We start from the raw sequence: 27,227 nt of genomic DNA, 5'->3' as shown, positions 1-27,227 counted from the left end.
AATCTGGTTTTTTTGTACCCCACTTCAAGAAGGATGTGGAGAAGACAGAGACAGTCCAGCAGAGAGCTGTACAGATGGCATGGGGCCTTGAGTACATGACCAGTGAGGAGAGGCTGAAGGAGCTCAAATGGTTTAGTCTGGCAAAAAGGAGACAAAGGCATGATCTAGTAGCTGGTTACAAGTCTTTGAGAGACAATTGCAAATATGATGAAGCCAAACTGTTCCTCGTAGTTCCAGATGGTGCAACAAGGGACCATCACAATGAGGTCACAATTTGCAGCTTGAGATGTTCAGGCCAAACCTTAGGAGAAACCTGTTCACTAGGAGGTTGGTGCAGAACTGGGGCAGTTTGCCCAAGGAGGTTGTAGAAGCTCTGTTCTTGGAAGTTTTCAAGACTTTGCTGGACAGAGCCATGACTGACCTGATCTAGAGCTGGTGATGGTTGTACTTCAAGGGGGTGACTGGATTAGATGGCCTCCAGAGGCCCTGTACAATCCTGTTACTATGATTCCATGAATCATCAGAAATGAACTGAACACTGGAGGTAGGAGCGAGTTTGAGAAGCAATTTACTGTGCAGGTTTAAAGTACTAGTAATTGTGACTCACTGAAGTTATAGCTGACTCAGTTTAGTATCTTAGAGACCTCTGCCTCCTCTTATATCTTTTCCTAGATACTAAAAAAGTGGCACAAAAAATACAGTTACAAAAATAAGAATAGAATTCATCAGCTGAAACAAGCTAGCATCCAAAATGAGATGTCCAAAACTACCAAAATTGCCGAGTCTGACCTGCCTAAACGACAGCCTTACTCTCAGTTTTGGTTTTATAACAGGCATTGTTTCCAAGTCACTCAGCTATAAATACTGAAAAAATATCTTATTGCAGCTGAACAAAATCCTGGAATTCTGTTTTCTTGTTACTGCTTAGTCACTCCACAAAGTTTGAGTCAGTAAACAAGGCACATAAGAACTTTCCTGTAATCATGAAAATGATTATACATACTTACTGGTACTGCATGAAAGCATTATGAGCCACTTACACCCTATGACAACTCCAGAGGTTCCTGATTGTGTTTGAGTGAAAATAGAGTATCTGCTTCTAAGAGCGCTGTAACTCAAAGCAGCTGCTAGGAAATAAATTACATTTATTTGCTTTGTATTTTTATCTGTTGAATTTTTTATTAATCTTTTATGAGAAAGTAGTGGTTATGTTTTGAAGTAGAAGCACCAAATTTATTTTGTCTGTAGGCTCAGCTATCATTTCCAAGGTTTCTATTCTTTTTCTTCCACAGATCATTGTAAAGTTTTGTTGGTGTTTGATTTATTACTGTCTTGTCTTCATATTCCAGATGAAGACAACTCAATCACTTTGTTGAATTCTTTTTTTTCCATTCAACTTTCTAAAATGATCAATAATGAACTGTTGTTTATTTTACCATCAGTCATAACTGTACTTTACAACTGATGTCACCATATAGAGACAAGAGAGGCATTTGCACCCCGAAATGTTTGTTGCAAGCTACTTTTAAACCTAGCAAGACAATGCCGTGTTGCCTCTAAACTGGTAACATATCTTAATTTTAGCCAAGGAGGCAAATTCAAAAAATTGTAAGCAATTTAAAGCAATCCCTTGCAACAAATGCACTTGGATAACTTTATTTCTAATATTTTCTAAAATATGTATAGTATGCAGTGACAAGATTAAAGTTGTCTTTGCAAGAAAAAAATCTTTAGATCTTTGCATGATAATATAGAGCAAGGCAGTATTTATTAGAACAACGAATCTAAAACAATGCTTACATTTTATTACTCTCTGTTGATACTACTGGTGTCCAACATTGTTTTTGTAACAGTTGTGGTTATGAATTAGGGTTTTTGTGAGAAAATTTGTTATGAAATGTTACATGGATTTACCAGTAAATTCAGCGTAATTTTATAGGGTTCTGCAGGAAGACATGGACAGCGTGGGCCATTAGGACCAAAGTTACCCTATGTAACAAGGAACATTTGAAAGCTAACCTATTTTGCTTTGGCACATATTTTTTATTTCTATATTCCCAGCATTTGCCTTAACAAAACAGCTTTTGTTTAATATTCGTATACTAAGTATGGGACAAATTTTGTTCCCATTTACACTGGGTATCCACCCAGAATGTGTATTAATTAGAATTATTTCACATCCATGGCAGAACAGTGAGTATATACCAGCTGGGCTGTTACATTCCAAGGCATTTGGTGTAACATGGCATTTTTGTTTAATTTCTTTAGGACATTTGGCAGTTTCTCTTTGTCACTCATTTATACATCATTCTGATTTCCAAGAGGTTAGATGTATGCTGTTGAAAGAGAAACCTGCAGGAAGAGACCTTCTGGCATGATCCCAGAAAGTGATAGGAAAACATTCTGGAAGGTGCTGGGGGGAAGAAGGGAGGTGTCGTGACTACTTTGCCTTGGTTTCGATTTGAGCTCAGTAGTGACTGAATTTTTCCACTTTGATGCTGCTATTGGTTAAGTAACCCATGAGGAAAAAATGGAGAGATGAAACACCAGAGAAAAAAAGGGCAGATTCACAGAGTGGGGCCTTAGACAGGAAGAAGCTTTTTCTATTCCTGTGTAAAGCTCGAGTACCACACAGGTTAATAGTACAGCATGACCACACCTTTTCAGCACCTTAAATGTGGAGTTAAAGAAATTTGAAGTCTTCATTGCCCAGAAATGACAGCAACATTGAGTGAGCAGGAAATGGAAAACAATAGATGGGGGCCCCCATCCTCTCTTCCTAAAATTTACACCTGAACACACACAGCACAGGTCACTGACTACCCAGAAAACACATTGCCAGCGGTAACGGCATGCATCTGTTTCATAGAACAACAGCAATCAAAGATCTAGCCATTACCCTATGTCTAGAGTCTATCAAGCTCAGCTTATAAGGCTTAAAAAAGTCCCTCCATTGGGTACTACTCCTGTTAATGCCGGAGGACAACATTACTTATGAGTGAAAAAATAAAGTATTTGCACAGTACATGTTAGTGAATGATACTGCAAAGGACTGGCTAGAATAGACGTGCTCTCACATGATGCTGCTCTATGGACACGAATAGGTGCCGAGTCTCCATGTTGAAAATACATTTTTTGTTAAGAACTTATTCTCTGCCCTTAACTAGACATTTTCTTTCTAAAATATTGTGGAAATACTGTTTCACAAAGACTTCAGAAATTGAGGTAGCATGATTCCTAGGATTTAGGAGCTGGACTGGGACTGAAAAGATAGTCATAAACCTTGGCCAAGGGACTTCACCACCACCTACACTAAGATTTTAGTTGTTTAATCTTGAGTCATTCATCCCCAAGATCATGGAGACACAGAAAGGAACATACTATTGCCTCACATCTTACAAAATCAGGTACACTACAGCAAAATTAATATAAAGTGGTTATAATACACAATCATTCTCATGGGGATGAATTTTACACCCACTTTTTTATAAATGACTTCACTAGGCAACAGTGGCAAAATACAACCACCACCCACTTCCAAAAACCAAGAGCTAACGCATCATGAGGAGTTTAAGGTATAGTTATGCTTCATACATCCTTCATCCTTCAAATAGCCCAGACTAGTAGAGCTGTCAGAGAAGGCCTGCTGTGATCAAAGTTTTCTCTCTTTCCTAGCAAGTAAGTATAGATCCAAATTCTGCTTTCACTTTTATTATTATGAAAAACTGTTTTCATTTAAAAACAGTCTACAGTCTTCATGCATTCATGAATATAAGCACTCCTAAAAGACAGTCAGCATAAACATAACATTTGAGACAATGGCTGTAGCTCCTTGCTGATTTATTCCTGTTTATATTCTCTATCTCAAATGAAATAAACTAAATTGCATGTTCTCTGTCTGTAATGAAATCAAGGAATCATGTCTACTCAGAGCTAGAGTAGTGCAGAATCAGTCCCAAATGTGGAACAGTGCAGCGCTCATTACATTACTCGTGGTATGATGCAGTGACTGGGTAGATGGGGAGAGCAGTAGTGTGGGGGAGGCTGTTAATTGTGTTGAAGGAAGATGGTGGGTCATTTGTGCAGGCACAAAGTCATTCTAGCATCGGTAGATCTAGGCAATGTCACCATGTGCTGATTTCAGACACTAAAATGAAGGTTCAGGCATGTGGCTTGGTAGATGCTCAGCAAAAATAATGTGTGGTGACCAGAAATTCTAAGATGTGGGTGGCAACTGGGAGGCTAAACCCCCAGAACTAATTCACAAATGTATGCTGAGCATCACTGTACCAAAAATGTCCTATTTTTGCTAATCATTTTACTCCATTCAGTCCCTTTGTTTGTAAGGAAAGTAACATACATGTTTAAAATCTTTGTAATTACTGTTCACTTTGATATTTGAGCCCTACTGTGTCTCTGTTTCAGGGAGAAAGAGGCAAGATTGGTCCACCAGGTTCAAAGGTGAGAAATTCATTTAACTTGATCTAAAACCTCAGTGATTTCTTCCTCTTAGTTTCCCTTCTCCTCTTAATGCACTCAGGGGATAACGAACATTTCTTGCTCTGTCAGCATATTAAAGCCCAGGGAGGCTTCTCTGGAAAAACGGAACGCTTTCTCGGTTGAATTGTGATTATCAGGAGTCAGTGTAACCTGTTGCTTAAGACTTCTGTTTAAAGTATTGTTAAAATTGCATTTAAAATCCTCAGGAGCATGATGCCATGGTGTTTTGTGAGGCCGTTTTCACCAGAACAAAAACGAAAATCAGCAAAGCTCATATAAAAAAATAAGTTCCACATGCCCTCCTACTCCTTAATATCATGGTGTGTAGCTAGCACCCCACACCAGAGCACTCCCCCCATGGCACGTCTGTGGTATAGTAGTAGAATCATGCCATGTTGTGCATGCATGACCATGCACAACCATGCATGACCAATCAAGCCATGCATGACCCCAATCCGGAGTTCAGCACAGAGGCCACTTGCCTATTTCTGTGCTAGAACCTACCCATCATCCTGCAGCCAGGCTCCTCCTAACCCAAACCTGACCACTGAGGAGGTATGAGGTTATAGAAATGGTGGTTGGAATGACCTCCAGAGGTCACCTAGTCCAAGATCACACTCAAAGTGGTATTATCACCAACACTAGATCACATCAGCAATGGATTTGTCTCCACTGAGCCTTAAATACTTCCAGGAAGGTTCCAAAAACTCTGTGGGTATCTTGTTCTGGTGCTTCACTATCATCTTTGGAAAGACAGTTTCCCTAACGTGCAGCCCGTACCTCCCAAGCTGTAATTTGTCCCAGCTGTCTAACTCACCCCATGCACCAGTGTGCAACCTAGACCTGCTGCTCTGGATCAGCGCAGCTTCTAGACATGAGACCCCATTGGCAGGGAAACCTGCCAGATTACAGCGCTTTACACGGTGTTAGTACTGAAATGAATGGAGCTGGAGTCCATTCTTTCCTCTCCAACCTTTCCTGTCATTATTCCTGTCTATTCTGGTTAGGACTCCTCTTGGAGCTCACCCCAGAGCTTCTGTTTGTATCTGTGCTGCTTTTTGCCGGTCCCTGGCTGACTTGCGTGCCTTTTGCAGGCATAAGCCAGCAGAGGGCGATGCTGGGACTCATAGAAAATTAAAATACACTTAAATTTAAAATAAAATAAAATAAAATAAACCAAACCAAAACAAACCAAAAGCTTCTCTTGCATTTGGGACAGCACTGAAATCAAGAGTTGCTCTAGGAAACAAGATAAAAGCAATTATGGATCTACCCTTCTGCTTGCTGAATATTTACAAGAGTGTTATCACAGTCTTCTAGCAGCATCTGCTTGTTTATTTTTAAAAAACAACAATGTAGCAGGACTCTGCTTGCCATAAATTCCATCTGCTGTACATATTTGGAGTGTTGCTATTTCACAGATATTTGTCAGCATGATAATTAAAGCTGGTGCATTGATGCATAGGACAGTTGTTTAACTCTTCTTTTTAATCTGTTTGAGACTATAGATTATTTTCTTAATTATACATACAAGTGCTTTGTTCTGTGGTCCTTGTTCTAGTAATTATTACTGTTGTTGTGATAGACACATTTCAAACACATGTATATATTTTAAGTGGAGTGACTACAGTGCGATTTAAAAATAATCAATCTATCTCTTCAGTCCTCAGATTAAAAAAGGTCTTAGTTTGCTTATATTTGATCAATGAGCTACATTCTTAAAATATGGAGGGAATTAGAAATAAGGATGTCTCTGGATACATTATTTACAGAAAACATCTTACCTATCCTGGATCTTCTCTTCAAATTAAATTTCATTAGGAAAATCAATTGGTGAAATTATTCAGCATATGTAATAGCAGGAAGCTGATCTGCAGGTACCAACATGCCTGAAATGACAGCATTCTGTTGCAGAATGCTGTTGGTCCAAGGTTATTTCCTCTGCCCAATTACCTTTGCTGCAGATAGATACATGTAATTTTCTACAGGCACTGAAGTCCCAAGTATGATTTTTACTAGTTATGTAGGTGCCTAAATCCCAGAAGTTGCTTAGATGCCTAAATTCCATTAGCATTCGGAGACACCTTTTATCCTGCACTTGTCTATGAAATGAAAATTAGAGCGCTTCAGAAATTATACTTTATCTTAATAAACTGCATGTTTATTCCTGAGTCATATGCTTTGCTGATCGCAGACAAAAAATAGAAATAACAGTGAGAATATCCCTTCTTAATGAAGTGGACACATTAAATCTTTTATGCTGGTGGTTCAGTAGAAAGGCATAAGAAGAGAGAGGATTTTGCATCCTATGAACTGTTAATTTGAATTTCTTCTATCACACCAGAAATGCAGCAGAAAAGACCGTTTGACTTTGGATGCTTTGAAACTGTTGTTCTTTAAGACGCTCCTGTAGAGTATTAGATAATTCTCAGTGGTTTTATTGGGTCACATCCATCCATCCATCCATCCCAGTATCCTGTCTCCAGCAATGTCAAAAGCATATGCAGTTTGAGCAGATGCTCAGATGCAGTTTGACCTTATAAAAGGGCAACTATTACATCACAGTTCTGAGTGACCTCCTAGACCCCAACAATTTGTGACTCAAGGACTTTCTCAGCTAGAAATGGTGCCTGAACCACAATCAGATCTCTTCAAGTGAACTTAATGTCTCCCCTGGAACTCATGCAAACTTCTACAATTTACAAGACCTTGGGGCAAGGTGCTCTGCCAACTTAACTACACATCCCACGAACCTCTTCCAGCTATTTTCAATTGATGCCCACTATTTCTTCTATTAGAAGTGTGAGTCCTTAACTACTCTCTACTTTTAGAATCCTCTACAATATTCGTCACCCATCTCCTCATTTGCTTCTTTTCCAAGCTAAAGAGTCATAGCTTACACCATCATATCTCACATAGAAGCCATTCTGTACCTTCCTTATTCCCATTGGCCTTTTCTGAAGTATTTCTAGTTCCATTAGATGCTTTTCAAGATGGAAAATATGAACAAACCAGTGCACAGAATTCAAGTTATTGGCATACGATAAGTATATACAGTGGTATAGTAATGTTCTGTGCTCTCGTTTTCCTATCCCTTTTATAATAATTTCCTGTATTCAGTTTATCTTTTTGAGAGCTACTGAGCTGACCATTTAATGGAATTGTCTATTTCTACTAGATTTTCATGGTACTATCTACTGTAAAAGCCCCAAAATATTTTCTTGAAGCAGAACAAAATGTAAGAACCAAAACAGCCTTTTCCTAAAAAAACCCCAAAACACTCCCCCCCAAAAAAAACAAAAAACCAAACCAAAGCAAACCAAACCAAATCAAAAAACACCAAAAAAATTCCACCAACCAAACAAGCAAACAAACAAAAAAAAATAGCCCCACTACTAAAACAAAACAGGGCTAATCTGTCACTTGGATGAATCATTAGGCTGTTCTGTGTCATTTCCTTTGCTCTTTCATACGACACAGAGGAAAACAGATGCAAAAAATGTAGTTCACTGTTTATCTGGTCCATTAAGAATTCAGAGTCTTCTTTTATCCATTTTTCTCTGGGCCAACTGCATTATCATTACTGAGTGATACTTCTGTTTTTCCCATAGAATAGAGTAACTGATCAGATTCTTAGCAGTAATATGCAGACCTGCATTAAACTAGAGCAGGGGCTATCAAACTTTTCACCCCACGTACCAACTCCCGTCTACATTCCACGCCTCTCCCTCCTCTTCCTCCAGCCTGAGAGTTACTTAACTGAAAGGTAGAAATAACCCATTAAATGTATCTTGGGGAAAGCAACAGAATTCACCCTTTTGCTAAGTGGAGGTGGGAGCACTGGAGAAGAATGATTGAAGCTGCATTAAAAAAATCTGCTCTGGAGAGGGGAAAACAGCAGGAGGAGTGGAGAGAGCAGATGACTAATGAGATGATATTGACTCCACGGAGCCTCCCACAAACCTGCCCCCTAGTCCATTCAGAACCATACAGTGTCCCTCCCAAGAGTGATAGCCTCCTGCTTGTATGAAACTGAATACAATTAGAGAGAATAACTATATTTGTTGTGGCAGGGAATGCCGGGTACAGATGGAAAACCAGGCTTTCCTGGCATTGCTGGACATCCTGGAGATGTGGTGAGTAGGGCTATCATAATCTGTGATCACCTAACACACACTGGCTCCCAAACCTATGTCTTAAGGATCAGCAGGAGCCCTAACAGTACTTGCTAGCAGCATGTGGAGAGCTGGGCCTGGGTTTGTCCTGCTTAACCTGGAGCAGTTACTTCAGACATCAAACACAGGAGCAGAGTGTCCCTTGCCCTTGCCTCCCTCATCAGTCAGAAGTGATACAGGCATCTCCAGAGGCTAGTTCCGATTCTTCAATGCTCCTTTTGCTTTTAATTATTCAGAAATGAGCTGTGCTTTTAATTAGAGGGAAGCCAACAGGCTCATAGGTGATATTAATGTATTTCTCATGTTTAAGAGCCACGAGGATTACAGAGCTTTTTAGCTGGGAATTCCCACGGCTCATCCCCTGCCACCTTCCTCTCACTCGTGCCAGACGAGCTGTCTGTGTCCCCAATACAGTGAATTGTATCGAGGGGCTGATCAAGCTTAGAAATAACCTGCCTGAAAAATGACTGTTTAGCTCACCTGTGTTCCCCTGCCCGGTCCACTGGGCAATCCCAGACACAACTGAGGTGGTTAATACTGAAAAAGGAAGGATCAGCCAGGCATGGCTGATTTCAGTGCAGTGAAAGAAAGGCGTGTTGAATTAATCCCCAACTAATGAAATGTTGTGTGCCCATTTGCTTCTGGTCATCTGTAAACTCTGTCAAACATGCTGGGAAAGACTTTTAAACACCAAATCCTCGAAAAGGTCTGAGTTGAAACCAGCTGGCCCCATCTGTGGTTTGAGAGAGCTGGGGATCGATCATTCTGTACCTGCATTTTACTGTTGTGCTTTTTGTGAAGCTAGAGAAAGCACATTATCACGTTTTTTCCTTTTAAATCACTTACGCTCTTTTTTTTATCACATGCAGGGTCCAAAAGGGGAGAAGGGTGACCCAGGACGTCAGGTGAGATTGTGTGGATTTCATTCTTTCTGAGAAACCTGTGTGAAATGTAGTGCGTAGTAAATGGGTTTTCCACCTGCAATGCTTTTGAAATAGGGTGAACCAGGACAGGATGGGAACAGTATTGTGGGACCGCCTGGGCCACCAGGACCACCAGGACCAATCATAGCAATACCTGAGGTAAGCGTGTTTCTCAAGCACTAAGTTCTCTGTAACTCATCTTAAAGAGAAGAGGGCACAAGCGGTTAACAAACTAGCAATTCTGCTGTTGATGTTCAGGTCATAAGTCTACTCCTCAAAACAAAAAAAATCTCAGTATGTCTCTATATCAAATGGATTTGTTTTGAAAAGATGAAATAGGAAGGAAAGTGGTTGAAGAGCTTACATACAAGAATGATGGGGTCATATTGAAAGCTTCTCATAAACTCTCCAGGTGATTCTGCAGGAGTTGTAAACATCAGATAAAAGCCAACAGAGAAATACAAAACTGGGAATGTTTAATAAAGCAAGGCACCTGAGAGACAGCAGTATGTAGGAGAGAGATACGTTGTGTTTTCTGACAGATGGTGTCCACTATACAAACCAGAGCCCTGGCTCTGTTGTGGAAGCAACAGCCAAAAGTACCAAAGGGTAAAATGCTAGAAGCTTATTAAAACAGTCCAATATCCTTTAGCTGCATGTATATTTTCAGTCAGTTTTCCTTTGTGTACATTAGCCTTTGCAAAAACAATAGTAGTTAGCAGCAACGAAGGCTAGAGATCCCATTTCAAAGTGACAACAAAAATCCTTGTAGTTGGCTTGATATGACATTAAGATCTGGAGAAGCTGTGAGTGGCTGCAGGAAATTCTTCACCTCTGAGAGCTGAAGGTGCCTAAAACAGCCAGACTCATCCATAGGAATTCATATAATGTCAGTAAGAAGTGATTTGTGATTGCAAGAAAGGAAGATGCCCACCTGAGAAATCTGTGTTAGGCTGAACCATTATCACAAAGCTGAGCTACACATAACATTTTTTGTTGACTGAAACAACTAGGCTTTCACTTAGGCTTCTGCTACTGATAGCAAATACAGCATAAATTGGCATCCCATGGCCTACATAACCAATCCCAAAAGAGTTGGGTTTTTTTACTGAATTTACTGGGTATCCACCCAGAATCTTAGGATCCAAGATCGTCCTAAAATCTTGGATGAGCAGATTATAGATTCACAGAAATATTGGTTGGAAGGGGTGTCTGAAGATCATCTAGTTCAAAGTCCTGCTCAAAGTGGGACTGTCACCAGCTCTACACTTTATCGTGTTTCTTTTGGAGTTTCTGGGAAATTCCTCAATAGCTGTGACAGAAATGCTGATGTAAAATTCATGTTCTTTCTCACAGCCCTGCCACAGTGTCACTGTGGGGCCTTAACTCTTACCAGTGACTAAAAAGCTCTGTTTGCAGTAATAATGAACCTGAATGTGCTGCTTCTTAGCTCATTAATACTTGAAAAAACATTGCGAGAGCCTCAGAGGGAGGACAGCATGTATAAGAAATGTAAAAAGATTATTGGAGCTGACAGCAAACTAATGACACTAGTTTGCTGGAGGCTGCATGGCTCCCCACACGTTGTGACAGTCACAGTCCACCACTCTATCTAACGTGTAGCTATGTCTGAAGAAACCTAATGTGCATCCTCTGAATTCTCCAGAACTTCTGTATGAACTACCTTCACCATGCATTATAGAAATGTATAGAGCCTGGTAGAAGCTGTATCGCAGTAGGTGTATTACAAACCTGTACAGAAACCCGTTTCCTTCTCTAAATACCTTGGAGCTTAAGAAGTAAGCTCTCTTACAAAGTAGGGTGCATAATATATGTGGCTTTATGTACATTTGTAGCAAACAGGTATTCTGGGGGGATACAGCAAGAGCCATCTATCCTCATATGCTTCAAATCCTCTATATCGTTAATCAGATGATTTCTCTGAGGAATTGGTATGCTGGATTTTGATAGTTAATTAAATGTGCGTGTGTCTAAGTATATGTCACTATGTATGACATTGAGTTCTACCTACCTCACAAATGTTTGTACAAGAACTCCTCTGTAGTTAGCTTCAGATATGGAAAGAACTACTGCAAGTAGACCTATCAGTTGCAGCTGGAATTACAGAACTAAGATAAATACCAGTACCAGCTGTTGTAATGTGGATATTGGCTTGAGGTGGGTAGAGCAGCAGAGATCAATTAAGTGAGCTAAGTGAACCACAGGGCAGTTAGAGAGATCACTCCCCGAGTCAGGGTCTATTAGTTCACTCATTTAACCACTGTGTAGCCAAAGACAACAATACTTCTTCAGCTACGGAAGTCCAATGGACTGATCTATCTGAGTTGGAAGGACATTTTCTTATGAAGGGCTGTGTGGCTACAACTAAACAGATTTTATGCTGCTTGATTAAAATAAAACAAATTAAAGAGCCGGTGCAGTTTCAGTATTGTTGAAATATTAGACCTGACGTGGACAGCTGCGGCTCAGGACCAGGCCTCACCAGTATCTAGCCAATAGCACATTGATTGAACTGCACTGAAAAGCGGACCTTGGTTTCCTCCTCATTTAACCTGGTCCCTATGTGAACTTAGGGGATTTGATTCCTTCAGGAGCCACTTCTAACACTGTGAAAAGACATGGTAAGATAAAACTGAGTCTGCAGTGGAACCTACCCGTTTCCAGGCTTCTGCAGTACCTACCAACACCATGGGTGTCAAGAGGCTTGCAGTCCTTTCTGCCTCCTCTGTTACCTCCTGCTGTCAATCAGGAAGTCTGCTCTGAACTGTCCTGTTTAAAAAACAATGATGTCCCTTAGTTTGCTGCTGTTTGATATTCCAAAATACTAAAATCAATATTCCTCATCCTATATTGGCTATCTCGCTCTTTTGGAGCATAATCTCTGATACTCAGTGCATTTTCATGCATGGAATCATGATAACCAGTAAACATATTAATTGTTGCTATGATTTTATCACTCCAATTTAGTTGGATACAGTACAGAAATAATTTTGAATAGAAAAATTTCATTGGATTTAAATTTAAAACTTTTAAACAATTATCTATTGCTGCCATTATTCTTCCATAGTTTAGGTACAAAAACTGAATGGAAGGCCTGGAGAAAGGTTAATGTTGGGAGTGTAAAACAAATGTCAAAAGATTTTGTGTTTCCTATGTTCTTTCTGTAATTCTAATAAGGGCATATTCATGCCATTTGGGTCCAAAGCTGAAGGTTTACTTAGAACCCAACCCAGACAATCATGCTTGTTTCTTTCTTTTCATAACAGTGAAGAAAATATGAAAAACAACATTGTCCTTACTTTGTAATCAGCACTTTCTGAACTGATTTGATGTGCTGAAAAGTCACATTGCTGGATTGTTGCTATTAAAGCTGCTTGCACATCCAAAAGGAAGATAAATAACTATATACCTGGCACAGGTTGTGAAGAGTGTAACCTTTTTCTCTGATCATCATCCTTGTACCCTCTATTTTCATATCTTCTTCAGCACTGTGTACAGTTTTCTGACTTCCAACCACAATTCCCATTTGCAGCTAAACTCTATTTATAAAATATACAAAGTGCCTGATCCCAAGCTCAGCAAAGCCTTTGGGATTCTTTCCATTGACTTCAATACAGTTTGGACTGAGCCCAAAAAGAATGAATTCCACAATGAAAAGACAGTGTAAACCCAGGGCTCCTGGATTTCTGCCACCAGCTGTAGATAAAGCAGAACAATTGCAGCAGCAGGACTCTTTTATTACTGTCGTTAAAGTAACAGCCCATGTCCTGTTCCCTTTCTGGGCCATATAGAGTGGGGAATACAGTGGGACCAACGGCATCACGCTACCCCTGGAGCAATGCAGCAGAGAGCTCATGCAGGCTGGGAGGTGGAGTGCTGCCTGCGGGACTTAAACTGTCTTTTTATTTGACAATTTCCCAGTGGTTTTTGTAGAACATGAGGACAGGGAGCAGGTAGCAGCACCCAGTAAAAGTAACAGGCTTTAGCTGCATGAATCATGATGCCAACATGACCTCAAAGTACAGAAAGTTGACCACACACTGCCATGCTCAGATGGGATAGGATAGGATAAGATAGGATAGGATAGGATAGGATATGTGATGGGACCAAGCAGGTCTGTCATCTTTTGTGTCCTCCTTCACATCCCAGATTAGAAAAATAGTATTCAGAGACTCATAAGATAATTGGAAGTGATCTCTGGAGGCCATGTGGTCAAACCTCCTATTCAAAGCAGGAGTAGCTTCAAACTTAGTTCCCATATACTGTATTCATAACAAATGTTGCAAAAGATTGTGATCTAATAGCATCGATCTGCACATGGTTACAAGCAGAAAAGGCATTCAGATTCCACAATACCTCAGTGACAACATGCTTATTCATGTGCTAAGTGAATCCCTGGCACCTGAAGCCATGCCCTGCCCCAGCCTTGTGAAATTCAGAAGATTTTCATTACGTTGAATGGGAATATACTGCTGCATACAGAGCCTTATATTGAAATGGATGGCATGGCTTGCCTGCTAAACAAGTGGACTAGTTCAAGCCTCTAAGGAGATTCAGTACATATTTCTAAATCCAAAACAAGGCTAAACTGTCACACAATAAATGGGACTGTTGGAGTGAAAGAAATGAAACAAACGAAAAAAACTGAGTAAGGACCTCTTTTCACCTACAACATTTATGCAGAGCAAGCACTTACAGCTTGTCTGTCCTGAATTGTAATGTATGACCATATGATATAATATTGGGAACACCTATTTAAACCAGAAGGATAGCTATCTGAAACCAAAATGAAAGCCTAATCATAACATCAGGACAAGAATCTGATTGGGAGCAGCCAACATGGATTTACTAATGGCAATTCATTCCTGACCAAAATGATTGCTTCTCTGTGGACAAGGGATGGGCACTGGATGTTGCACACCCTGACTTTAGGAAGGCTTCTGATGCAGTCTCCCATAGTTTTGCTATCACCAAACTGATGACCTATGAAGTGGATAAGCGGATGATAAAATAGGTGGAAAATTGGCTTAACTGATAGAGAGAGTTGTGATTGGCATTCATGAGACTATTTCTGGAGTACCATGTCCAGCTGTGAGATCCCCAGTACAAGAAAGATATTGACATAATGGAGCAAGCCCTGTGCAGGGCTGCCAAGATGGTCAGGGGACCAGAGCACTGAGAGAACTGGGTCTGCTCAGCCTGGAGGAAAGAAGGCTGAGGAGAGACTTTGTTGAGGTCTAGAACTACAACTAATCAGAGGATACAGAGAAGATGGAGGCACCCTCTTCTTGGAGGTGTATGGCAATATTATAAGATGTAACAGACACAAGTTGGAACATGGGAAATTCCAATTAGATATAAGCATAAACTTTTCATCCTGATGATGCTCAAATACTGGAACCGGTTGCCCAGAACAATTGTGGCATTTCCATCCTTAGAGGTGTTCAAGACTTAACTGGACAAGTCCCTGAGCGACCTGATCCAATTAGACCTGCATTGAGGAGGGGGTTGGACCACATTATGTCCAAAGGTTCCTGTCCACCTTCAGTACTCTGATTCTGTGACCAAATTATGTAGAAATGCCTGAGCTAATGCTGAGCTCACTAATTCCAGGGCAGGAAGCGGTGTAACAGCATTGCTATTATACTGCTCTGCTCAGGCCTCTTGAGACTTGGAACTGATTAGCTTAGGTGCTGCTCCACATCCAAGTGACTATACTGTTTGGGGATCCAAGCTAGTTTCATTGATTGCAGACACAGCAGCATGATCAGAGCTGACTTAGGAATCACTGCATGGCACTGCATGGTGTGATGCAGACATGCCCAGAATTATAATTTCAGCTCTACAGCAGGATGAGTGTGGTCAGGCAGATTCACCATCTTAGAATGCCAGTGACATATTGGAGTATAAAACCTTCATTTTGACCTTTATCTTACTGAGGAGAAATGACTTCAGGCTGCAACATTTGGTGTCATAGTTTTCAAATTAAAAATGAGAATCAGTTAATTAAAGTTTTGAAAGCATTCTGAGATCCTTACATAAGAAGTGTAAAACAAATGCTAGGTTTTGTAATTCCAGATGTATAACAAAAATTAGAAGTAGAGAGACTTTTCTGTGGCCTTATTTGTGGTTTTCTCCCCACAGTTCTAGAGGGATGCTTTAACTGTCTATACATTTCTAAAAATGTATGTATGCCCTAGATAATCAATTTGGCATTTGAAATAACCTGTTCCTTAACCGCTTTTTTAGCTACTACTCAATGATACAGATGGAATTTTTAACTTTACTGGAATTAAAGGACTGCTTGGGCCTCCAGTGAGTATATGCTGCTTTGTTAAATCTTCAGATTTGCTTTATCTTCAGTGTCTCCTTTTAAGTATCAGCTAGAGCTGAGTTTCCTGTGCTTTAGAATTGTGTTCCTTCTAACTTCAGCACTAAGCTCTGTGGAAGTACTTCAGGGCAGAACTGAATTCTGCGTGAATGAATTGCTTTTGCACATTTGTATGAAAGAAAGGAATTGGCTGAGCTCTGAATCTGAACTATATGCTCAGAATGACAGAAATGTGGAACTGATGCAAAAATAAGGACCAAGATTTGCATAGCATTTCTTCCATTTTTTTCCTATTCTTGTTTTTCAAGTCATAAAATGTTGGGATAAAGTATTTTGCTCAGTTCTGCTTGAGACTGCAACTAGGAATGCTAGGCTCCTGCGTATGAGTTTAGTCTCACAACAATTACAGCTGTGGATGAAAAGCTGGAAATTTCATGAGCGAACAACAGATGTGAAATTTCAGGTTCTGTTTTGCAGCTAGGATTATAGCTGCAAAATAATTCAGTCAAATATTTGAAATTCTGAATGCTTCTTGGTAATGATTTCAAATTCCTAGGACTGGATCTAAAGAGAAATCTACCTTTTCCAGGCTGTGGAGTCTATTCAAACTTGCTTGAAAGTCTACAATATATTGCACTTTGCAAAATTTTAATCCCCGCAAATGAAGCATCTTACTTCACAGCTAGTTTCATTTGTGGACTGTTGTTTGTGTATTTTAGTTTTTCTGTTTTCTTGTTTGGGAGCACAGTTCTCTCCCTCACATTCAATCTGTGATGCAACAAGGAAGACCAGAATTTCACTCTACATAGCCATAGTTTGAAAAAAAAAATGTATCTTATTAATACAACTGTCCCAAAACAAATATTTGCTAAATCTGTCAGTGAACTGGGAAGAAGGGCATTAGCTCCAATAACAGCTTTTAACCTTTATCTGTTAGCCTAACATGCCTCTTTTCCACTTGTCACATGGTAGGATGACATCATATTATTGTGGCTGCATCCAGCTGTGCTTATGGTAAAACAGCTTTCATGGAAGAGTATTTTGATGTGTTTCATAAAGACCTGATTATCCTAATCCCTGGACATAATAGGATACCAGGATAGGATGGGCCCTCTTGTGTGAGCTCTGTTACTGCAGGTAGTTGCTGTTCAAGCCTTAGGTGACAGGTTCTCAAAATAACATAGATGAGTGGGCTCGTGAGCCCAGCAGAAATGCATTGGTTTGTAATAGTTGTTAGAGTTACAGTCCCAACAGAAAGAAGTAGGTCCTGTAGCTCGAAGCGCAGTTCCAATTGGAAAGGTCTTTGAACCTCGGTCTCTGAGCTCACCCTAGGCAGGAAAGAGGTGCTGTCTCGTAGTGGCTCGGGTAATACGCATCCAGGTGATCTGAACTAGAACTAAAGTGTTTCTCTGCAGATATCACAGTGGAGCAATCTGAAATATGCCCAGTGCAAATCCAAATCCATGTTTCTATTCACAGCCTATTACACGCTGTATTTTCTATCCACAGACAACCAGGAGCAAAATGGCAAAGGTGGGAGGGCTACTGTGATCTCTGTGCTGGAATCTGGAAAAGATTCAAAGGAGGCTGAATTATGGTTGCATGCCTTTCATATGTGGAAAATGTCACCTTTCTTCAGCCTTTCCTGGATCTCTGTCCTTTCAGTTTTGGAAAGTAAATGCTAATGTCCCAGAAAAATTTAGAAGCATGGGGTGTGGTGGAGTGTTCACAACTTTACCACTGGCTGAATGAAGTTCTTAATCCAGTTTCAGATCAGCTGATATTCACAAATTATGCAATACATGGAAAATGCATACTCTGTTTTGCAAGTCTGTAATATGTGTTTGTAAGCAGGTGGGTTTTTTGCATTTTGCAGGGGCCAGATGGCAAGCCAGGTCTACCAGGATTTCCTGTAAGTAGTATGTTCCTTGGATTTAAATAAGTGGTTTTTTATATAGTTTAATATTTTTAAAATTTAAATTGTAGAGAATTTACACAAAGTCTAATAAGTTTTCATATGGGAGACTGTAGGTCTTTATGGAATCAACAGCTATGGTAGGAATTAACTCTGCCGGAAATGAAGTATGCTGTGATATGCACATCTTGTATTTCTGCTTATCTCAGAATCAGTTCTGTAGTTTAAATCTAAATGTAATTGACACTGATGAAAAATTACAACCTAAGGAAAAGACCTATGCCATTTAGGACAAACAAATGGAACAAATGGACTTCTAAAAGTTATCTTCATTCGTATATGTAATTGTATTATTCTTTAGGCTGGTTTTGTCACCACTACAGAGCACAGTAAAGCCCTACGAGGTGTACCTTTTTTATTTTATTCTTTAGGAGACTTTTATTATTTTTTATAATAACATACCAGTGCCACCATGGAAGCATTGCACAGCCATAGTATCAAAAGGTACCTTATACTATGCTGCTTACCTATTGTGCTCAGGCTGCCACACCATATAAACATTATCTGGCTTGTGACTTCATATAGTATTGCTTATGCTATTATATTTATATTCTATATAATGTGATAGAATTATTTTCCCTTGTTATGATTGTTTTACAGTTCAGATGCGTGCATATGGTCTCAGGATCCTTTGTCTATTGCCTGAGAATAACTGAGGAGAAAACTGGGAAAGCTGACAAATGATGTTGACAAAATGCTGGCAAATTGCCCAAAATTCTACAGAAGATTGTTTACTAAGTCCTGGGTATTGTGGACTTCGTAGTGGGCCAAAGAAAGGGGTGGAAAACTCCTTAGAAATACTCCTCATATGAAAAAGAGCTGATAACTTTTAGAAAGTGATATAATGAATTCTTAGTCTCTCTGTCATTTATATAATTTCTACAGACATGAAAATACCATTCATGTTCTTACCTCAGGTCTTTTCTTTATCTCTTCACTAATGAAGAAATCATGTAGACTTGAATTTAGTTCTTGGTGGGTAAAAAAAATGCTTCTGAATGCACTTATAATGGAAGATATTGTAAAACAAAATGTGATCTGAGCGGAATGCTTTCACCACAGAACAGATACAGAAATTATCTCATTTTCAAATATATAATCTCTATTTCAGATAAAAATATTTTTTTAAAGTACTGTTAAAAATAGAGCTTCAGGAATTCTGTTGAAAATCAGTCTGGCTGAATGATCGTGGAGGGAGAGAGAATAGAGTAGGGAGGAAATAGAGAATTTTAGGCTGAATTTCTACTCTTACTAATGTTTGCATATTTCTCTTTGTGAATGTGTGTATCATCTACACTGTGATAAACATCAGGGTTTTTTTGTTTTGTTCTTTTTAACAGATTCTCCCTGTATGATATTTGTTTCAGGGAATACTTTGATTCAGACAGTAATTTAGTCTTGTAAGAGTTCTTAGATTGCAATCAGAGTGATTCAACAAGTTTTCCAGTTATTTAAAATTACATTTAGTAAAATGGCCTAGCTCCATATTCTTAGCAGATCTCACCATGGATTTATACACTTGTTTTTGCTTAGGGCCCTCGGGGACCGAAGGGTGATACTGGTTTGCCTGGATCACAAGGACCCAAAGGCCAACAGGTGAGGGAAAAGTACATGCTGCAAAATGTGTTAGATGAAAAATACTTACTGGTGTTAAAAGTTTAATGCATCTAATCTTACTGGGGATTGGGATGTTAACAAGTTCATGTGAAAAATTTACTAAGTGGAAATTGAAAGAGTGCTAAACAAAATACCTTGATATAATAATACTGAGAGCTAACGTTCCTGCCCTAGTGTTGAAATTCTGCAGTGCAGTATGCACTTATCAGAATAAGTTTGCATAAACATTAAACATGCGGTGACCTCTTCTTGCAAGTTGATTGTGCTGACACCCTGGGATCCTAACTGAAAGGCCAAATAAAAAAAGATTAATCTTTTCCTCCTCCTTTGGCACAGAGGGCTTTTCCTACAGAATGAAGACTGCAGTTTTCCATTCCCAAAGAAAGCATAAGACTTGGGGAGCTCTCTCCTTAGGATCCTTTCTCTTATTTCTGCACAACAGCGTTTATTTTGTAGCACTTCTGAGAGGTGACTAAGGACTAAGTCTGCTATTTTGTAAATATTGTAGCTGTTCTGTTTTTCTTCCCCTTCTCATCCACCTGCAGGAAGCAGGGGAGAGGAACACTTAAGTTATTACAATCTTGGGAATAACAAAAAGAAAAATAAAAACATTTTCTGCTTATTCTTTGTACATAGCTGACCTCACTTTCTCACAAGTAATAGGAAGGCTTGGAAATGGTTAATTATGGTTTGAAATGGGATTGTAGATGAACAGCGTCTTCATTGCTCAGAAGGAAACATCTCAGGCCACAAATACCAGTCCCCTTTTGTCATAAGATTCCTGTTCTTTTACGGAGTGCATAAAATGATCAAGCTCAACCTTAAAACCAGTTGAGTGGTTTTTGGTTTGGGTTGTGGGGTTTTTTTGTTTGGGGTTTTTTTTTTTGGCTTCTGCTGTCCACACTGGAAGGAACTCAAAACTTTGAAGCCATTATATTTTGTACCCACCAATGTTTCTGAGTCTGTTTCTGAGGTGTGAACACCAGGTTATGCTCAAGAGTGATGAAGTTGGGAACCACAATGAAGCTGCACAGACACCTAGGAGCATTTTTAAGGATCATGAGATGCTTCTGTTGCAACCTCAGGTCCATAAAATCTCACAGAAGATAAAGTCAGTGAAGCCAAGACTTAGGGAGACTCCAAAGTATCCAAAGTATCCTCAGGGAGACTCCAAAGACTCCAAAGATTTAAGAACCTGCAAGAGGAACTGAGTTATAGCACTTCCTGCTCAGTGGAAGTGCCATAACCTGGACTGTCATTTTAATCAGCAGTGCAATTGTTTGTTAGTTTCAAGCCAGATTTCTTCCATTAGAGATCTTGGGAAAGCTATTGTAGCAAGCTGCCTGAGCTAGGAGGAGGAAAGTTACAGCTGAAAGATCCAGGGTGGGAACCATGCGCTGGCACGGGGGAATGATAATTCATGGTTGTGGTGCCGTTATTCAATGGAATTACTCCTTGAAGAAGTGGAATGCAGAGGGTCATTTTTTTAAAAAATAAGTACTTATTCATGTCAGGGAGATTTACAGGAGCAGGATGTTTTTAGTGTACTTTATTATGTTTTAAGAAAGATCAGCCCTTTTCTCACCCAGAATCAAGCTTCACCCTGTTCACATTGATATCACTTCATGTTTTATATCACAGCATGATTAATCTGTCATGCTTCAAACAGCAGTAATGCTGCTTTGACTTCTGATTAATTGAGAACTGCTTCGTAAACACTATAAAATTACTTTGATTGCAGGGTGAAAAGGGAGAACCGGGAGCCATCATTGCTGCTGATGGATCTTTAACTGAATTATTAGGAAGAAAAGGGGAGAAGGTGAGCTAATACTGTGTTGTGTTCCTCCAGAATGTTTGGTGGCCTTGTTACCAGCCACCTCTGCTAGATGCTGCAGTTCTTGTCATTGCTCTATGTGTCTGTCCTCAACAGGGTGAAGCTGGAGTGGTGGGACCAGTGGGACCAATGGTAAGACATTTCCAAGGATGACTGCATTCTTTTTTTTATTTTGCTTTGGTTTTACAGGTAATAGTAAGTGTAAAGGTAGTTTGTTTTAGCTTTTCATTCCTTCTGAGTAGGGATGATAAGAAGTATTCATGATGATCATTCAGGATGATCAATGTCCTTCAGAAAAGAATGTGGTTGTTACATATGTGGTGCTGTAAACTACTGACTTGATTCAGAATTTAAATTCTGGTAGCACAAATGTATCTATTACTATCTAAACAGACAGTGAAATATCATCAGAGCTAGAAACTTACATAACTTATGACTCTGAGTGAACTAGGTTTGTTTAGCCCTGAAGATAAAAGGCTGAGAGGAGCTCTAATTGCTCCCTGCCGCTGCCTGAAAGGGAATTGCAGAACAGACAAAGTCAGGTCCTTCTCAGAGGTGCACAGGAAAAAGACAAGTGCCAATGATCGCAAGTTCCAGCAAGGGAAATTCCGATTAGATATAAAGAAAAAAATTCACAGTAAAAGTGGTTAAACACAGAAATAGGTGCTCTGAGAGATGGTGGATTGTGGAACAAGGTGCTGAGCGGCATGACCTAACTTGGAAGTTTGTCTTGCTTTGAGCAAGAGGTTGTACTAGATGATCTCTAAAGGTCCCTTCCAATCTAAATTATTCTCTATTTCTATGATTTGCATTAAAACAACTGATTACATCAGGCTCAATTTCTGTCAGTGCCAATAATTTGCAACTGCCTTGGATTCTGAGGAAGCTGCAAATCAGGCAGTAGAGTCAGACCATTTACCAAAATCAGGATTTAGAGGCCTTCTTTCAGGTACTTGGCCTGATATTTTTAACTGGACACAGAATGTTGTATGAAAGCAAAAGAAATTAGTTATAAAATAAGAACAGTTGCCCAGACTCAGTTGTGTTAGAGCAGGGATTAATTTCTTCTTGTCTAGTATTCCAAAGATCAAGGATATCGAGTGTTTCTTTGCTTCTGCTTTTGATGTAGCCTGGTCTCTGTTGTGCCTAAGTGAATGTTAGTAGGTGTTGTCATTTCTGTGCACCAAGGTGTGTAGGAGATTTTACCATTAGTTTCTGTGGTCTTTTAAAGGGGCTAACTGGATGTGCTGAGTAACTGCTTTCTTAATTACCGTGTATCAGAATACCTTGAGGGGGCTATCCTAACTCACCAGAAGGGGAGTTCCTTTTCTCCTCCTTGTACGACTGCAAGATGAGTCTATCCTTTCACCTTGACATAAAATCATAGAATAATTTAGAATGGAAGTGAACTTCAGAGATCATGTAGTCCACACCACTGCCCAAAGCAGGTCTATTTAGCTCAGGGACTTGCCCAGTCAAGTCTTCAACATCTCTTAGGATAGAGATTCCACAGCTTCTCTGGGCAGCGCATTCCAGTATATGACAACCTTCTGGGTAAAAAAAGTTTTTTCCTTATATTTATTTGGAATTTCTGATGTTCTTGCTTGTGTTCGTTGCCTCTCATCCTGTTGCTGTGCACCATTCAGGACATGTCCTTTTCCTATCAGCCCGAAACTCTGTGTTTACACCTCCTTTTGTACTGCCATGAGATGTTTCATACAGTTCAGCATGCAGACAAGGCCATTCAGAGGAAGTTCTTGCCAGCACTGGTGTGAGTGATTACGCTGCAGGAGAATTTGGCAGACAGAACCTGTCTCAAGACTTTGCTCAGCCAGTTCCTCTTCTTAGTGCAGAACTCTAGTTTGATCATCGCTGCTAATGGGGATGATTCATTTTGGTGTTGTCCCATAGAAAAAATCCCTTTGTAGTCAGTGGGAGTCCTGTGCTGCAAAAATATACAGACATGAGAGTGCTGGGCCAGAGCCTCTGTGGCATAACTTCTCAAAGTTTTCATTATGATGGTTCTGTTCCACTTTGCACAAAGTAAAACTCTGGCCCAGGAACAGCTTTGAGGTAGCTGGCAACTCTGATCGTTCCTCTGTGCTGTTAGGGCACAATGAACTCATACACAAGTCTCCAGAATTTAAAAAAAATTCCTTACTCATTGCTCCCCTCCATTTCGAGACTTCAGCTGGACAGAAGAGAGGACCACAGGAGCTTGGAGCCCAAGGAGCTACAGAGAAGTAGTGGTTTGGCAGATGAGAGTTAGGGATAGTCAGGAGGTTAGTACTGTTATTAGCAAAAGCAGAAGAGACAGACTGAACCCAACCTCCTGCCACAGGGGAAACGAGAATCTTCTACCTGCTCGATTGTGCTGTTCACTGTCAGGGAAGCAGAATGCTGCACATTACTGAATAGAAGCCCTTAGTAAGAACCACAGTGTCAGTCTGCCCAAATTGACTCTCTGCTGTTGTAAATGAAATTTCCTTTTCTGGTGAGCAGTCTCCTGCGGCCTCCTCACTTCCTTCTTTTACTTCTAGCTGTGACTGCGGGCTTCTGTCTCAGGGAGTTGCTAACATCTGTCAGGAGTGGGCTGGTACTTTGACAGCAGAAATAGTAAAGGTGGCTCCAGCACGGTCAACTCTCACATTGTTGATGTTTATTTGAAGTCCCAGTTAAAGCATGAGATCCAGACACTTCTCTTTATTTAAACTAATGAAGAAGTCTGTTTCTAATCATATTCATTGCTCAGTGAAGCTCAGATTTGCATATTCTTTAAAAGCTCAAATACTGGAAAGTGAAATAGCAAAATACCCCACAACATTTTGGATTTCTTTTTTTTCGAACCCCATTATTGGATATGGTAGCACGGAAAGGTGGGTTGAATCATTTTGAAAGCTTGGGGGCACAATATTGAATTTCACATCTGCCAGAGTCCACCAGCAATCTATTGCCTGCTTTAGACACAGGCATTAGCTTTGATCGTATGGGCAGAAATCACCTTCAAACAGGAAATGAAATAGAAATTTAATAAAGGTCCTACCATCTTCGAAGAGTTTCAGCTGCCATTAGTGAGCTTTAAACTCTGATTACAATGGTGATCTTATGAATCAATATGTTCACATGTTAACTATTTCTTAATTTCATCTGTAATCCAGTCTTCAGTCTTGGCATGATAAAAATTACAACAATTAATCCATGAATTTCAGCTTGATGCTGAGATAAATCATCTCATCATCATCAGATAAATTTTCCATGAATGCACATCACTTTTCAATGAAATGATATTACATAAAGGCAATGACAAACACTTGCCAGTTTCAAAAAAAAAAGGTGTTGTTAATTGAAAAGTCTATCAATATGGCAATAGTTTAATTCATAAAATGGATTGGTAAGAGACTGGTATTTGAATCCAGATGGTGTATTCCCGTGTCAATATTCTGCTGATCAGATGAGATGAAAAACTCTGAGCATGCAAATCATCCAAGTATAAACATCAGGCTATTGCAACCTTTCTAGCTCTTCACTTGCTCGTGCTCCCTCTATGCCTTGAACTGAGAGATAATATGGCAACAGAACTGTACTATAAATAAGGAGACTCAGTTCTGCCACAGGCTTGCTTCCTTCTTAGTCTCCGCTTTCCTTAATAATCAAGAGCAAGTGAGTGGCAAGATGGGGATTTCCTCTTGGTTTTGGTTGTTTGCTAGTTATCCTTTGAAGTAGCAGTCACAATGCCAACAAATGTTTGTTACCATTAAAGTGATGTGCTGAAATTGTCGTAAGCAGTGCAATAGCCAATGTCTTTCTTCCATCAGCATAGGTCTGTGTTAACCACCATATTGCGGGTAGCAATAGAAAGTCTGTTACAATAATCACACCGAAAGTACTGTGATTTCTCGGGATTAAACACGTCAGTTGTCACCTATAAGTGGTACCTGCATGAGATCTATAGACAGAGATTATTTAACCAATAATGCAAGAAGGGGTATCTCTTAGCATTTCACCAGACTGAAAAAAAGGAAATGAAACCAGAAAGGTTGATACATATGTAAAGAGATTGTCTAGACCCTTGTGGTTTTGTTGAGTTTCAGGAAGCTGACAGCAGATGGAAGTTTGTGGTATCCTCAGGTTTACTGCTTTTTGTTGATCACTTGCTGGCTGCCTAGAAGTTGCATGTTTGCAAATGCCCAATCATAGATCATCCATAGTCCTGGACCACTTTTCCCGGGCAGCCTGCTTGCCCTTTCTTTTTGCAGTCACTTGTATCAATTCGTGAGGCCTTATGGGTCAGTCACTCTTGTATAAAGAAGGATCTGTTCTGTTTCAACTATCAGCCCCATAAATCCACATACCCAGGCCGGCAAGAGGCATGTAGAAGCCTGGCACTATATGAATTCTCAGGCTGATCCACAGACATTTCCTCATAGGGCCTGATTAAAAAATAATTAGAAAAACAAAGCAAACAAAAAGGAAATGCACAAAGCGTACACCACTAACTGCCGTTTTTCTACTGACTGATACATTTAGTTTTCCTTTGATACATGGTGATTCAGTTTTGAATTGCACACCCTACAAATGGCTGAGAATTCAGACTTCATTTCAGATAACCAGTCTTTTCCAAGCCAGAGTTGACTGTTATATGCAGGCCTCAGCTTCTGAGATCACTCAGCAGACAATCACAGACTGATTTTTATCACAAATATAAAACTATGCCTCTTATTCGAAATAATCAAATATACGTCAAAGGTAACGTTCCATATATTCTCCATAATCACATTTTCTTTCTTGTCCAGGGACCAATAGGACCTACTGGACCTAAAGGAGAACTTGGTTTCCCAGGACGGCCAGTACGTATTATGCTCTCAAGTGGAATAAAAATAGAAGAGCTTGCTTCTGACACATACTACACTATTTCTATTTATTTCAGGGCCGCCCAGGACTGAATGGACTGAGAGGTGTGAAAGGTGATCGAGGTGAAGCGTTTAATGTAAGTTCTTTTGTATTGCAATTAGTTGAAAAAAAATCCTGTTCAAATCTTAAGTCAAATCTGATTTATATGAATTCCTTTAAAATGATGACAGGACTGAAAACCTGAAATGATGTAGAAATAATTGTATGTTTCTGCTACTTTTCCTATCTGGTAACAATCATTGAAAAGTCAACTTCTGGGTCCATCTGGACAGTTCTTGCAGATACACATAGTTGTATCAGCTCCCAAGTGTAACAGTTGTATGTGTGACTCACTGATAGCATAGCTGGATCAAATAGCAAATGATCTGGGATTGCCAATTCTTTCTATACATCAAAGACTGTATAGAATCATATATTTCACAATAGCAGAGTAATTTGTGTGGCTGTTCTGATGTCATGGGGCAATCTGTGCTAGAAAAATTGGTACCCATACCACAACAGCAGCTAATCATCTGCATCAGAGATATGCTAAAAAAAAAAAAAAAAAAAAAAAGGCAAGGGTATTTTACTGTGTTAGCATAGAAATCATAAACTAGGGATCAGCTAGGCATCAGAAGAGGTGATCTAGCCTATCTCACTGTATTTCAGTAGAGCACTTTTTGTAAATGAATTCTGTTGTACGAGTCCTCTGGTTCTACTTTGTTTAAAAGAAAAAAAATATACATGGCACACAAACTGCAAAACACAAGTATGTTGTCTATCTGGACAATAAATACAAGCGAGATGATGATATTGCTTTATCCAACTAACAGGGAGACTGAGAATTGGTAAGTATCTAGGTATCTTCACAGAAAGAAAAGACCAGGTGCTAAAGGTTGCTTACACCTCTAGAGAAAGGTGTAAATAGAAATTTAGTTGCTGGAAGGTGAAACCAGACAAA

General features: G+C 39.7%; 1 protein-coding gene across 1 annotated transcript in view; it reads left to right on the top strand.

Moving 5' to 3' along the window:
- COL15A1 (collagen, type XV, alpha 1) overlaps nucleotides 1–27,227 on the top strand; it is a 70,682-nt gene that overhangs the window by 15,395 nt on the left and 28,060 nt on the right. The window contains exons 8-18 of the mRNA XM_009324497.1: nucleotides 4,426–4,461; nucleotides 8,574–8,636; nucleotides 9,545–9,580; nucleotides 9,674–9,757; nucleotides 15,869–15,934; nucleotides 17,827–17,862; nucleotides 19,459–19,521; nucleotides 21,284–21,361; nucleotides 21,473–21,508; nucleotides 26,170–26,223; nucleotides 26,304–26,363. Coding sequence (XP_009322772.1) covers nucleotides 4,426–4,461; nucleotides 8,574–8,636; nucleotides 9,545–9,580; nucleotides 9,674–9,757; nucleotides 15,869–15,934; nucleotides 17,827–17,862; nucleotides 19,459–19,521; nucleotides 21,284–21,361; nucleotides 21,473–21,508; nucleotides 26,170–26,223; nucleotides 26,304–26,363 — 612 coding nt within the window. The remainder of the gene's footprint in view (nucleotides 1–4,425; nucleotides 4,462–8,573; nucleotides 8,637–9,544; nucleotides 9,581–9,673; nucleotides 9,758–15,868; nucleotides 15,935–17,826; nucleotides 17,863–19,458; nucleotides 19,522–21,283; nucleotides 21,362–21,472; nucleotides 21,509–26,169; nucleotides 26,224–26,303; nucleotides 26,364–27,227) is intronic.

The sequence above is a fragment of the Pygoscelis adeliae genome, unplaced genomic scaffold (genome assembly GCF_000699105.1).
Source record: "Pygoscelis adeliae isolate BGI_AS28 unplaced genomic scaffold, ASM69910v1 Scaffold95, whole genome shotgun sequence".
NCBI lineage: Eukaryota > Metazoa > Chordata > Aves > Sphenisciformes > Spheniscidae > Pygoscelis > Pygoscelis adeliae.
The sequence above is the reverse complement of the archived record's forward strand: the minus strand, read 5'-3'. Positions and strand labels throughout refer to the sequence as shown.